At 45.8% G+C, this 14,367-nt stretch overlaps 1 protein-coding gene across 1 annotated transcript in view; it reads right to left on the reverse strand.

The window, feature by feature from the left end:
- Nucleotides 1–587: 587 nt before the first annotated feature.
- FBXO42 (F-box protein 42) overlaps nucleotides 588–14,367 on the reverse strand; it is a 91,603-nt gene continuing 77,823 nt past the window's right edge. The window contains exons 5-10 of the mRNA XM_039508578.1: nucleotides 7,239–7,392; nucleotides 4,914–5,024; nucleotides 3,919–4,015; nucleotides 2,851–2,907; nucleotides 2,188–2,304; nucleotides 588–1,920 (exon numbers count right to left, since the gene is read on the reverse strand). Coding sequence (XP_039364512.1) covers nucleotides 805–1,920; nucleotides 2,188–2,304; nucleotides 2,851–2,907; nucleotides 3,919–4,015; nucleotides 4,914–5,024; nucleotides 7,239–7,392 — 1,652 coding nt within the window. The 3' untranslated portion in view covers nucleotides 588–804. The remainder of the gene's footprint in view (nucleotides 1,921–2,187; nucleotides 2,305–2,850; nucleotides 2,908–3,918; nucleotides 4,016–4,913; nucleotides 5,025–7,238; nucleotides 7,393–14,367) is intronic.

Raw genomic sequence — 14,367 nt, forward strand, 5'->3', positions numbered from 1 at the left:
ATCTAGTGCAGGACTTTACTCGGTGGGACACTAAAGTGGGCTGTATAAATGACTGAAGTCTGGATGATCCTGGCATTTCAATGCCAAACTGTCCTTTCTCCCTTCCAACTCTCCCACTGTATAGGGCAAGAATGGTACTATCAGGCCAAAGCGTTTAGGAAAAAAGGCATCTGTGTCATTTTGCTGATTAAGGATTTACAGTAATGGCTGCAGTACTGGAAGATGTAAAAAAAATGCCATTTTCCTTCTGCAGCCACATTCAACAGATAAGCATGGGTATTTATCAGTGCATACAAGCATACAGCCTCCTGCCTGCAGGTATTCAATATGTTCTTCCAAGACCGTTCTTATCAGCATCCCTATGGGGACTGCAATTATAGAGTGAGAGATGAGGGTCCCTCTATACTCCTAGGATCCAATAACTTCAGAATTTTTCAGAAGTTTTCCCACCCACTCACCCCAAATTCTTGGTCTAGTTACCAGCAAAAAAATAAGACGCAGTGAAGCTCCTGCTAGAACACAGCAACAATTCATCCCATTGGAATGGAGATTTCTCCCCATTTGTAAACAGAATTTCTCTCTCTCTCTTTTTTTTTTTTAAATAGGACTTTCTGAACCAAGCCCAGAGCCAGGATCATAGACTGGAAGCTGGAGGGCAGCGCTGCAATTGTGTTTGGATTTTATTGGTTTGTCGTTCCCTAGTTCACAGTTTAAATGCCTGCGTGACAGAGGAAGGGTTAAAAAAAGAAAGCCACGGAAAGGGGGTGGGGCAGGAAGGGCAGGGGTCGACCAGCTTTTGCCTCATTATCTTTTTGCTCGCACAAAGTACAAGGCATTTGTTTTGGGATAGTACTTCACGTTCTGTTTCTTGTCCATGAGGCCACCGAATATGATCAGTTCCCCCCTGCCTTGCACAACGGTGTGTAGGCTGGTCTCTGGTGGCCCCACCACGGAACTGCTATTAAACATTTTCCATTTGACTTGCCCTTTCTCCTTGGTGTCTTTAATGTCTAGCACATACATCTGCATGGGTTTGCAGTTCATGCTTTGATACAAAGGCTTGCCGACATTCAGAGACTGCGGTGGATGGTGGCCCAAGCGACGAGCGATCGGAGGTAAGGAGTGGCCGTCCCCTTGGGCAGAGCCTGGGCGTGGTGCTGGTGCCACCTCGGCACTGCTCCCACTCTGGCTACCAGGAGATCCTGGTGAAGACACCAAAGGAGGACTTAATGCTGCTGAACCAGATGCCCCTTTGGAAGACAGGGCCTTGACAGCCTCCAGGCTTCTGCGGAGTGCACCTGGCGACACCGCCCCTGGAAGGGAGCTAGTGACATGAGGTGGGGTATGGATTCCATTGGTCTGCTCTGGGGGATTTCTCATGCTTCCACCAACTGTCCTATTGTCCACAGCATCCATTTGACAGCTAACGGAACCTGATTTCTGATCCCAATTCAAATCTACAGACCCTAAGCGTAGATCTTTCTGATCTGGTAGCGATCCTCGTCTCGGCGCCAGGGAAAGTCCAATTTTCAGGTCATATCCTTCAGCAGCAGAAGGCGTGCTGGGCGATATGGCCAGTACAGGACTGTCCAATGAGGCACCTCCCGCTGCTGCGGCTCCAGGGGATAAACTCCCGCCATTCAGTACAGGTGACCCATCTCCTCTGGATGGGGACAGGCTCCCTTCCCGGGAGCCTGACGGTGTCTGTCTTTGTGCTCTGGGTCTCAGGGTGCCCCAGCGGCCATTCACACAAGGAGCTTCGTCGGCGTTCCTGACTGGAGACTGAGAGCGGTATTCCCGTGTTTCAGGAACCAGGGCTGGCGGCGTGGCACTGATAGGAGACGGGCGAGAGTTCAAGCTGGGGCTGAGTGGAGCTCTCCCACTGGGAGCCTGGCTGAAGACCACAACACACTGTCCCACCTAAAAGACGAAAAATGAGCGCACTGTAACAAACGGCTGCAGAGATGTTCCTAAACCGCTACGGCTGTGTTAGTGCGTTGGGGAAAAACGTACGCTGGAAACCAAACATGCAGTGAACCAGCAGTCACAGGATATTCCACATGAGAACACCCTACCAGAGACCATATCATGTTAATGATCCAGGAGATCCGACTCAAATAAATAAGCTTTCCTTCCTGACAAATTCCTCCTAGTAATACCACCCGGCCCCATTTCCGACCCCCTTACCCTGCACGCGGGATGACACCATAGTTCAGGGGCTCCATGGTCTTCGTTTTCCACTTTCAATGGCTGCCATGTCCAGGGGCTGGTGCGCATGTGCAGTAACCAGGCATCCTTAAACAGCTGCAAAGAAAAGTGTGACAAACCCAAAACTTAGGCTTAGTGCAGAGAGATCTTCCCCAGAAACAAAGATTTCCAGAAGCCATCTTCCTACAGATGGCAAGGAATCCTGGCCTGGAAGTGAGAGCACAGGATGGGTATTCCGGGTTCTATCCCTGACTACCACTATGGGATTTTCAGGGCAAGTCACCTCTCTGTGCCTTAAGTTTCTCACCCAATCAGGGATAATTCTGGCCTGTCACAGAGGGGATGTTTGTAAACTGCTCTGAGATCCCTGCATGGGTACTAGAGACCTGGAATGCATTTTATTATGAGTTATTTATGGGCAACTATAGCACGGGTGACAACTACGTGAAGTCTACAATTCAGTTGCCAAGCCCACCAGTCAAGATTGCTCTGCAGCACACCAAGAAGCTGACCTATGGAGTTGCTATTGTGATAATGTGCAACTACAACCACTGGGGGGCTCCTGCGGCCATATACAGAAGCTTGTAGCACAAGGAAGAGGCACACATTCTGTGTTCGTATTTGCACACTTTATATACTTACTGCATTTGGACCTCCACAACCACCAAGGATTAAAATGGTTTCATCATCTATTATGATCTAAAGGGGCAAAGAAAAGAATTACAGATTTGGGAGAATACAACACTATTTTAAGCAAGACCACCACTGCTTTGTCATGAAGCTGTGTGGTTTTGCAGGACCCTAAACAAAGCAACATCCCCATCCAGCTCCCTCAATGTACCCACCACATCCTTCCTGCCCCAGCCTACTCACAGAACCTCCTTAAAGAGAGGAGCCCTCACCAGCCTGCCTGAAACTCCGCCCCCTTTGCGACTCCACCTAGTATTCATGGACAGTGAATCCAAGAGGTGGAGTCAAAATGCAACTTGCCAAGTGGAGGGAACTAGTAGGGGAACTTAACTCTTCATTTGGCACTCAAACGCCCCCAGTCTGTATTTATATGGCCCCCATTACCATGCTATCCAAGTGCTACGGTGAGACCACCAGTATCAATACCCTGCTGGTACCAAAGTCAGACAGGACAGGAGCTGGGGAATCTGGGGTGGCGCTCTGGCATGCATGCTGCAGGACTCCATGCAGGGTGTCAAGATGGGCTCCAGAGAACTAATGATCTTACTGGGAACTGTCCATGTCAGTTGAAATCTGGTGAGTCTGGTAACCCATGGGATCCCCCACAAATGGATCTTTATATGTTGAGACAGACTGCAGTATTTGGCTCAAAATGTTAAAATGGGAAGGTCTGGTTTTTAGAAGTGTTAATCACAAGTCTTGGCGCATGCACAGAACACAGGGAGATATTTACAAACTGGCTCAGCATAAAGCGGTTTTAAAAATGCATCCTCTGAAAGTGCTGAAACAGGTGGAAAGGGGGCAAAGGCCTGGCATGCCGAGACTGCAAAGAGGGCTTAGAAAGGGGGAATTACTTTTTAGAAGCCCCTCAGGTGAGGATGGGACGCTGACCACAAAGTGAGCAATGGGATTTTGCTTCTCTAACTCATCCTTGACACTTCGTGCTGGTGGCTAGAGCTCCTTGTCGAGCTCACCGCAAGGTACTGCGACGTTTGCTGAATAACTGCAGGAGACACTCACCTGAGATTGGCCACCACGCGGGTGAGGGGTTGGCCCAGAGATATTTGGCTTGGACCAAGCCCACTGCTCGAGATCTAGAACCCAGACATCATTACTCCTGTAAGGACAAGACGACAAACATGGAAGCAGAGGCACAGAGACACAGTTCCTTGGGGATCTCAAATAAGCATCAGTTAGGAAGACTGCAGCACTGGTCTCATTACAGACAGTAGTGCTGAAACCATGGGGCACATTAGGGGAGTTAAACTACTGATTCAGGATTACATGTTCCTCCCACAAGCAGGGGATTTGTGTGCACTGGTGCTTCACACAGGTTACCACAGAAAAGGGAACCAGTAATGGGCCAGTGGCCAGTCAGGAGCATGCATCAAGTACTGATTAAGCTTTGTTCCAAGATGGGGCAGCAATGGCGAGGTGGGGAGCAGCAGGCCCAAGGCTTCATAGACACACCAGAATTTAGTATTTTCATAAATACAACCTTTCCCACCCAGAGCTGAGGCCGTGCACCAGGAACCTGACTTCCCCTCCGTTATTCCAGCCCAGGGCACTTTCTTGAACTGAGCTTGCTGATGCAGCGCACCGCGAAGTGGATAAACAGCCCTTAGCTGAGACCACTAAATTCACTTTCATTTTAAGAGCCATTCTGAACTCGAATCCTCCCAGGTGGAAGTCCAGGGCTCCATGTGGGTGGACCACAGTGCACAGCCTCACTGAAGGTCCATGTGGGCTCAGTGGTTTCACTAAGCGGTGCTTTGCTTATCAACTTCACAACAAGGTATGAATCAGCAAAACGAACAAGCTCAGCTCAAGAGAGGAGCCAGGACTGGCACAGCAGAGGGGGAGGTCAGGACCCTGGTGCACTGTCACAGGTCTGGGTGGAAAGCTTGCATCAATTCTGCCCACACCGTACCTGACCCTACCCAATGTTTGTTCCTCACTTTCACGTTCACAGGATTCCCAGTAACATCTCTGAGGGAAGAAAGTTATAGACTTACATTTGCCGAGATCCTAGGGAACCTCCGAAGACAATCATTTTGTCGTCTATTACACAAGAGGAATGGCCTGCCATGGGAGGGGGGCCGTGCGTTGTCACTATGCAGTTCCACCTAAGGAAACAGGTGAGGATACATTAAAATTTGTGAATTATGAGGTTACAAATTCCCCTCGGATGTCCCCTCCAGAGATGAAAAAGGCAGATGGCCAATTTTTTTTGGAAAAACAAACAGTCTTACACCCTTAAATGGAAAACTGCCTCCTGAGAAAGTGCACTGGCTCATGACTTTCTGGTGCTGCAATCTCTAGCCCCCAGGATCTAAACGCTGGTTATTGAAAAGGGGGGCACTATCATTTGTTATATACCAAATACCACAGAGGCCACCAAGAGGGTGGAAAACGGATTTATAAAATGTAAATTAACTTGAAATAAAACAAGGTGATGACGCAAACAACAAAGAGACAGAAAAAGGATAAATCTGAGATCGAGCATTTTGACTAAATACCCTGGTATCAGAACCAGCACCACGATTTGAATGGAGGGCAGACAAAGTTTAGTTTGGAACCTAAACAGGTTTGAAGTTAATAATAATAGTACTGTTTTCAAACTCAAGTACAGCCGAGGCACGTCAATTCGTACTGGAGTGTAGCTGAGCTGGGGAAGTCAGTTGTCAGAGAACACTAGCAATGTGGAAAAGAAAAAATACATTTACTTTGCTGGCTCTAGATCTGTACCAAATAAATCCCTTTGGGGAGGAAACGGGTTTCTAGCTCCTTAGGTGGGTGTAGCACTTTACAGGCAAACACAAAGGAAAGGCCCTTTATGCAATCTGAAGAGCAGAGAGATCAGCAACTTAAAGAATTAGCTCAAGTCTAAATAATATCACAAGAAACAGCAGGCTCCTAAAAGGCATTTTATTACAGAGAAGAAAACCTCATGGAAAAACTTCTACAAAGCCCAAATATGGCTCAATTTAATATTTGAAAATGTTAGCCTGCTGTAAACTGTTTAACATGACACAGAAAAAGGATCTTCAATTGGTAGTACTGGTATTTTCAGTAACATTTGTCCTCAACTATTATCATTAACTGTTTAACTACAGCACGCACTGCCCACAACTGCAATAGATAACTGGGCCATTTGGTGATTAAATGCCCATATGAACCAGAGGTAGGATTCATCACTACTTTATTATGGCATTAGCTCACATGTAACACATTTCCATTCAGAACTGATGTAAGTGAACATTTATTCTGGGAAGGGGGTGGTTAGAAAGAGTTTTGCCACCATCTTTAATATACTTTTCTGATGTTCCTAGATAATCTTAAAGGCTGACAGAGCAGGCAGCAATTTAGAAATAGGAGGTCTGCCTGCCTGGATTGGCTATTGGAGCAAGCTTCGCCACCATGGCTGGAGCCCCTGTCATCTCCTGTGACCCCATCCTAATCCTGAGATATGTCCTGACCCGATGGGGCTAGAGTAAGGGACACAGAGTAAGGGCTAGCTCAGTGGTTTGAGCATTGGCCTGCTAAACCCAGGGGTTGTGAGTTCAATCCTTGAGGGGGCCACTTAGGGATCTGGGGCAAAAATTGGTCCTGCTAGTGAAGGCAGGGGGCTGGACTCAATGACCTTTCAAGGTCCCTTACAGTTCTAGGAGATTGGTATATCTCCAATTATTATTTTATTTATAATTTATTTTATTATAGATGACACCCCCACCTCCACCAGCTAAATCCGAAATACCACCTGGATGCGAGACTCCATCTGTTCCTCCTCTTCCATTCCATGTGTCCTATTTCTACCTCATCTTATTCTCCTCGAACTTTTTACTTTAAGTAAAATCCCTAGGTGTTAAATATTCTCTCTATTTGGCTTTTTTTTTTTAAGACATAATAAAGAATCAAAATGAATGACCAAATGAACTACGTGTTCCAAATATCTACTTCCACTCTCAAACTGTGCACCTATAGCGCCCCAGCAGGAAGGAGTTAAGAAAAAACATTTTTAGTTCCATTTCAGTTACTACTCTAAGAAAATAAGGAAGGAAAATAAGGCCATCGGGGGAGCTCAGATAATAGGACTTTCGGCTCTTCAGGTCTCTGGACATTGCTTAGCTAGATATTTTACCCAGGGTCACAACAGCTTCCGGACATCTCACCCAGGATCAGAGAATGTTCATTTCTCCTTCTGCCTATATCTTCCGTCGGTCACAGAGAGATTCAGCCAAGCTTTTAAGAGCAGCTCTGTATGTATAGACAGAGTGTATGGATACAATTTCAAGGTAAAAGGCATGTTTCCAATCCAGACTCTCAGAATGTTCTCTTACCAATTTTTGGAAGGCGAGTAGGTATGTATTTCATCAAAGAACCTCTCCGGCTGGTGCAGAGGGTAGGGGCTTGGCCGCGTCCACCCACCAAACAGCACAAGCAAGTCCTTATACACTACTAAAGTGGCCCCAGCCTTAGGTGACGGATAAGAACCTGGAGGGGAGCAGAGAAAGGAAAAAGTTAGCAAATGGCATTTCAAACCAGCAGCCAAGCTGTGCACAGATCTTACTGAAATGTGACAAAATGGAAACTCCCCTCTAAAAGGCAGAGAGGAAAAGATGACAAAATTAGAGTAGGGAGCATGGGAAGAAAGCTACTGCCAATTTGTGTCATCATAATTAGTACAAGCCTGAAAGCACATCTCACGTTTGGCAAAACATCTGTCAGTCAGTGACAGGAAATTACTAGCTTTCTAACATATCACTTTAAATTATTGCTTTAGTGCTGAATAAAAGCAATAATTACCTCCAAATAACTAGATCTACTGGGTATTTACAAGCCACAGCATATTCTGAATCTCATTTTACGGAACTGGGAAGATGCAAAATTAACCCTACATATTCCCAGCAGGGAATAACAGTCACATCTCAGAATCTGGAGCTGTGGTAGACTGCAGGTTCCCGGTGGCAGGAGAGAATTCTTACAATATGAAGCCCCTTATCTAATAAGTAGGTTATCTTAGATTTGCTGCATTTAAAGTTCTAAGGGCTTACTGGTGCCAGTCTTGGTTACGTAGCTCACATGAGGCATTCTGGGCTGTACTGCTGGTGCACATAAACAGAGGGAAAGGTGGCTGTAGCCCTGGGCTTGAACTCTGTTGCAATATATTACCCAAGATCAGAGGGCTTTTATTTTCTATTTTACTAAACCAGACAAAGAGCACTGATCTCACCTCACACTCCATGCCACCAGTACATTACTGAACTGTTTATAATCTTGACTTTTTTTTTTTAAAAACACTTTGTCTTTGTAATTAGTCATACTACTCAGAATTGGTTCTTAACATGACTATTTTTGAATTGGCCGGGGATAGTCTGCTCCAGAGCACAGAAAGTCCTCTCTCAAGACCAGTTAGAAAAGGATCACATCCCTTTGAACTACCAGGGAACCTGCCACAATTCACTGAGAAAGTACAAACCTCCCCTGTGCTAACAGTTCGAGGTGCTGCACCGTGATCTTGCTGAATAAACAATCTGAGGCATAAGACATTCTGGATTACTTCCCAGTCAAATATTAAAATTGTCCCAGACAGAACAGACACAGTGATGCTTCTCCCCCAAATACTCCCACGTCAATCACCAGATCTGAAGTGATTCCCCTGTACTTTGCAGAGAAGCTTTCTAGCACCTTCTCACCATAGTACCCTGTAGCAAGGTCATAATGACATCATCTGTAAGGAAACACACTACAAAAAGCAAGGATAAAAACCCAACTGTGCCCACAATTAGAAAGAGAAATTAGAAACGCACACTTAAGCAAGCCTGACTGCAGGAACTGATGTGCAGTTCTAGGCAAGGCCATGCATTTGGCCGAAAACGTTCTATTACCATCTAAAATGCTGAACTAACGGACCCAAGCTAATTAGTTTACAGTGCTAATAGAGCCGTTTATACAGAGGCATATTTCAGTAGGTAATGAGACACAGAACCAAGACTATTTTTGAGAAGTCAAAACAGCTATTTAAACATTCCTGCCTTACAGGGGACTTGTGAAACCTCTCTCAATGTCTGTAAAATGCTTTGAGAGCTTTGGATAGAAGGGGCTACAGCTGTGCAAAGTCATTAGTCCAAGCCTGAATCCCAGGTGACAGGAAGTTAGAAACCTACATGAAAGCATCCCCCAACAGAAACCAAGATGACAGACTGTCCCCTGAGCCCCACGGTCCTTTTTTCCAGGCATGAACATGTTTTGCTGTTGCTGTCAGATGGGTGATTAGAGGGCAAAGGGGGGGAACAGAGCCCCAATGGTAATTCACACACTAAAATATATTTACAGTAGCTCCAAAAATATTTAGTTTCCCTAATGACTAAAATGAAGTGGTTCAGATTTGATTGCTCTATGTCACTGACCAAATTCTTAACAATATCCACTTTTCATAGCTAATTACTTGGCCTCATGAAATTAAGTTTTCCCAACCCAACTGTTTTGCATTAAGAGCTCCGAGAACCCACGAGTCTTAAGGAACTAGCCAAGGAGATTGTCTTCTTACACCACGGGTGCCAGGTGAATGCAGAATTAATGGATTCCCATCACAGAAAGATTTAAAATATGGTGTATGCTCAATCCCCTAGCTTAGTGATGAGAATAGATATTTAGCAAAAGTTCATCTCTCACTTGAAAAGCAAATGCATCTTTCTTTTCTATTGGAGAATAAGACAAAAATAGAACACTACTCTGTATTAAATAAAGGCTGATCAGTTTGTAAGCATGCAATTAATATGCTGGTACCAACGCCAAAGCTAAAGATGCATTCTGATCAGTTCTCAAAATGGGTCAGAAATTAGTTTTGAACAAAAAAAGCGTGCTAAGAGCTGGAACCCGGGAAGAAATCACTACAAAAATAACACAGACTGACTTGATTCCTCTATATTGTACTGTATAGTCATGTACTCAGGTAAAGTGACAAATCTTGTCACTGCTCGGACCTGAAGGTCAAATTCCTGACTCAGATACACACACAACCCCCAACCATGTCAACTGGAGTTGTTCATCTGTTTATGGGGGCAGAATTTGGCCCTGATTGAGACGTTTGGTCTACTAACAGATGGTGAACAGGTGCATTACAGGAGTGGGGTTTTATTCTGACACGAAGGAGAAATCACAATTTGGTAAGCCAGGAACGTACTTTCAGAAGAGTTAAAGCTTTAAGAGGCAATCTAGAAACCATATAAATGTGAGACATTTCTACATAGTTTCCTGTGAAGATGGAAACAGAGAATAGCTGTGAAAAACAAGTACACAAGAATACACATCCACCACACTGATCAAGTTGTGATCAAGCAAGGGAGTGACAGAAGGTTGTTTCTGTTCTGAGCAATGGAATAACCACATTGCACCTTGTGGTGGCAGCAGCAGACACTTTTCTGAACTGGGGACTTTTAGATAAAGGCTAACAAATGCAACTGAGAAACCACTGTGATAGAAGCCAATCTGAAAATGACTTCATCTCAACATGCTAAACCCACCATGAACTGAACACAATCTCCTTGGCTGGCCGTCTACTGACTCCCCATGTCACTTTGCATATTCAGGCAGTTGAAAAGGTCAAGAGCTTCTTGGAGAAGAATGTGAAACAAGAGTTCTGACTGTGCGCTCCAAAGAAGGGAACTGACAGGCAGCCTTCCCGACTTCCCAAGTCTCAAGTGTGCATAACACAAAGATGAAGTATGCCATCAAAAACGTCACAGGGACAGGCTCAACTACTTGGAGCTGCAAAATGACTTCTTTAAACAGCATTTCAAAGGCAAAAAGTTCTTCAACACAGGTGGGCGTATTTCGCTTTATGACTAATTGTCTGTTAGAAGCAGAGTGACATACAACGCTTCTCAAACTTTAGCAACCTGAGGATCCCCATTTTGATTTCAAATTTTTTGTGGACCCCGAAACCCCTCACTCCACCCTCTCCCCCAAGGCCCTGCTCCACCTCCCCCGAGTGCGCCCCATCCCCACTCCTCTCCCTCCCTCCCAGTGCCTCCTGTTCCAAGGTGTGCAGGAGGCACTGGGAGGGAGGGGAAGGAGTTGAGCAGCAGGGCCGGTGGCCCCAGACATGATTCCTCCCCATCCCCCGAGTTCGCCCTGTCCCAACTCCTCTCCCACCCTCCCAGTATTTCCTGCACGCCGCTGAACAGCTGTTCCCCAGGGTGCAGGAGGTGCTGGCAGGGAGGGGGAGAAGTTGACCTGCGGGGCCTGCAGACCCCCTGGAGTACCCTCCTGGACCCCCATGGGTCCGTGGACCCCAGTTTGAGAAACGCTGCACTACAAGGTGAGTTGTCAACCACAGACTGAGCTCTAGTGGCCTCAGTTTTAGAATAAATTACTAGCTACATGCATCAGCTGACTGCTCACCTCAGGGTACTTCCCACTTCAACTCTGCTCGCCACTGATGATGATGAAGTAGAGAGTCTTTATGGGAAGCACAGTTCTTGGATACTGTTCCTTGAGGGTAAGGATTTCAGCATGCAGAGGGCCTAGCAGTGACAAGGCACTGCACCTTCGTGGCCGTGCCCATTTTGCTAGGCGAGATGCTTCTGGTTACTTAATTTTCAACTGATGTTTCTGCCAACTCAAGAAGCAGACCTGAGTCTTTCAAAGAGGCCTCCAGGGCTGCTTTGAAAAGTATCCTCCCCCCTGCCCACACCCCTAGCCTCCCTGAGGCCAGGTCTACACTGAAAAGTTAGATGTCAACCCAGCTACATTGCTCAGGGATGTGACAAAGCCTCACCCCATGGCGACATAGTTAAGCCAACCTAACCCCCAATGTAGACAGCGCTAGGTTGATGGAAATATTCTTCTGCCGACCTAGCTACCGCCTCTTGAGGAGGTGGATTAACTACAGTGATGGGAGAACTACTTCTGTCACTGTAGTGAGCATCTATGCTGAAGTGCTACAGCAGCGCAGCTATAGCGATTCTAGTGAAGACACAGTCCCATCAGAAACTGTCTATTTAAGACAGACGCTTATATAGCAAGTATTTTAAATGTTTAAAATACAGGTACCATAGTACATTTGGGGTACGGGCAGTCTAGTAGTCTCACAGAGCTGCACCGTGGTAGCATGTGATGTGCAAAGTTCAAAACTAGCTCTGTCCTTTTACCTGCGTGACTCCAGAAGGGCCAGCAGAGACGCTCCTCAGGCCGCAGAATGATCACCATGAAGTGGGGCCTTCATGACGACAAATGAAATAAGAGAAAATAACCTTCTAAGGGGAGACTTTGTTGACTTTCTATCTAGGGAGGTTCCAAGTCTACACTACGATTTCATATTTGGAAAGCGCTGGCAACTGGAGCTCTAACAACCCCCCTCTCCAGCGCTATTGGTCATGCCACCTGTTTGAGAACAGCAACTCACAGCAGAGGCTGAGAATTTTCCAGAAAAACAGCAGGACCTCACAGGTTCCTGCTTTCCCAAATCCCTACAGTTCATTTAATGGCTTTAGAAACATCTGGGCATGTCCCAATATGTCTACACCGCGTGTGGGAGTGAGCCTCTCCGTCTGGGTCACAGACTTGCACTGGTGGGCTAAAAGTAACTGTGTAGATGTGGCTTTTGGCCTGGAGCGCGGGCTCTGAAACCAGGCGGGGGGTGGCCTTCCGAGCCCAAGTTGCAACATCAAAGCACTGTCTCTCCAGTTCTATTGAGTGTGCTGGTGTATTTCCACACGTCAGCGGACCCACACTGACAGGCTCGCTCCCAGATGAAACGAAGACACCCACTCATCTTCCCTGGAAAGGAAAGTTCTTGCTGCCAGCAGCCTTTAAAAAGGAACACTGAAAACAAAACTGGACAAGACACTAGAAAAGCAACAATCCTGCCTTGGCAGTGAAATGGGCTTTATTTTACCTCTAACTTTTATTAAGCTGATTGTAAGGGCGGAGAAGCATTTGCAGAGAAGCCGCCGACGCGCTGCTGGGCCTTAGAAAGACAGCAAAATAACCCCCTAAAATTCAGGAATACTGGGCGTGTCAGAGATTGAAGGACCAGAGGAGTGGTGACTTTTCAATATATGCGGGCACTGCCGTTTTGGTAAAAGCAGAGCAGTACTGGTAAACCTTGGAGTATAAAAGAAAGATAGTAAAAGCAAAGCAGTTAAATTGCAGAAAATAAGGCCAACTTCCGGTCTTGAAGCCAGATTTCCATGGGAGAAACTCTGAACAGGCATGGGTATCCACATGGATTCCACTCTCTAGGATAATCCTGCACGCACTTAATCTTATCAGACACAAAGTCACTGGAACAAATTTAACTAAACTTCCTTGCCCTCTGTCCCAAAGAAAGGATATAAACCAATGAGGACTGATGGTGAAATCTGGCTAATCAGATACATGAAGCAACATTCTGTGCCATTGTTAATCGGTGCAGATGTTTCCCAAGCTTTTTGGCCCTCTGTGAAATCAGCCAATGGCAATATATGAGCAACTGCAATGGAATGTAATTAATCAAAATTCTCCTGTGTTTTTACAGTAAGTTTGCTACAACTGTGCAGCAATTCTGAAAAGCTCATTTCTTAGGGCTGATTCTGTGCAATTTATCTCATAACTAACATCCAGACCCTACAGCAACTCCTCCCAGGAAAACCTGCAAATTGAGTGGCTGTCAATCGATTTTATAACAGATATGAGATTTAACAAGCTGTGCGCATTGATGGAGATTGTTGTACTTGCATGGCTGAAATTACTGCCTTCAACCTCTTAAACCACCACCCCCAAGTAATTCCCCAAAGAAAGCATCAACTGTCAAGTTACTGCTTAAATAATGCACATTCCCTGGAAAACAAAGAATTCAGAACTCCTGTTCTCCAATACTACTTGTCAAACAAAGAAATCCATTGCACTAATTCTGACTGCTGGGTTTGCAGTGACAATACTTAAGCCAGATCTTAGATCCTAGCACATGGAACTTCATTAATATGGGGCATAACTTGGTCCCAAGGACAGGTGTGCTGCATTCAACATAATTCACTACATCATGAGGCCTTGAGCAGTTTGATATCCATAAGTCCTATCAAAAGATTAAGGAAGAGAAAACTCCTTGCCACATTTTGTTCTTCAAAAGCCTTTCCCAAGCAGTTTGCTGAGTGGGGGTCTAACAACCGACAACATGAGGTGTCTGAGCCTTGGATAGCAGCAGTTCAGAGGTCAGAAAGCAAAGTGGCTGGCAGGGAACAAGGTTTCCTGGCGATCACAACATATGCATCAGAATTAGGAAATAATACGGGGCAAGTGCTAGGAGAAGGAAAGTCAAGAGGAAATCTCCACAATGTTCCTTGAGGGTACTGATAAACCACAGTTCCAACTCAGTCTTAAACTACAAGGTCTGGGAAATAATGTAATACAAAATATTCAACTCCCTTGTACCAGTGCCGGATAATCACCCTTCCTGTTTCTGTCCTGAGACATTCAAAACTAGGC

The sequence above is a fragment of the Mauremys reevesii genome, linkage group 21 (assembly GCF_016161935.1).
Source record: "Mauremys reevesii isolate NIE-2019 linkage group 21, ASM1616193v1, whole genome shotgun sequence".
Lineage (NCBI taxonomy): Eukaryota > Metazoa > Chordata > Testudines > Geoemydidae > Mauremys > Mauremys reevesii.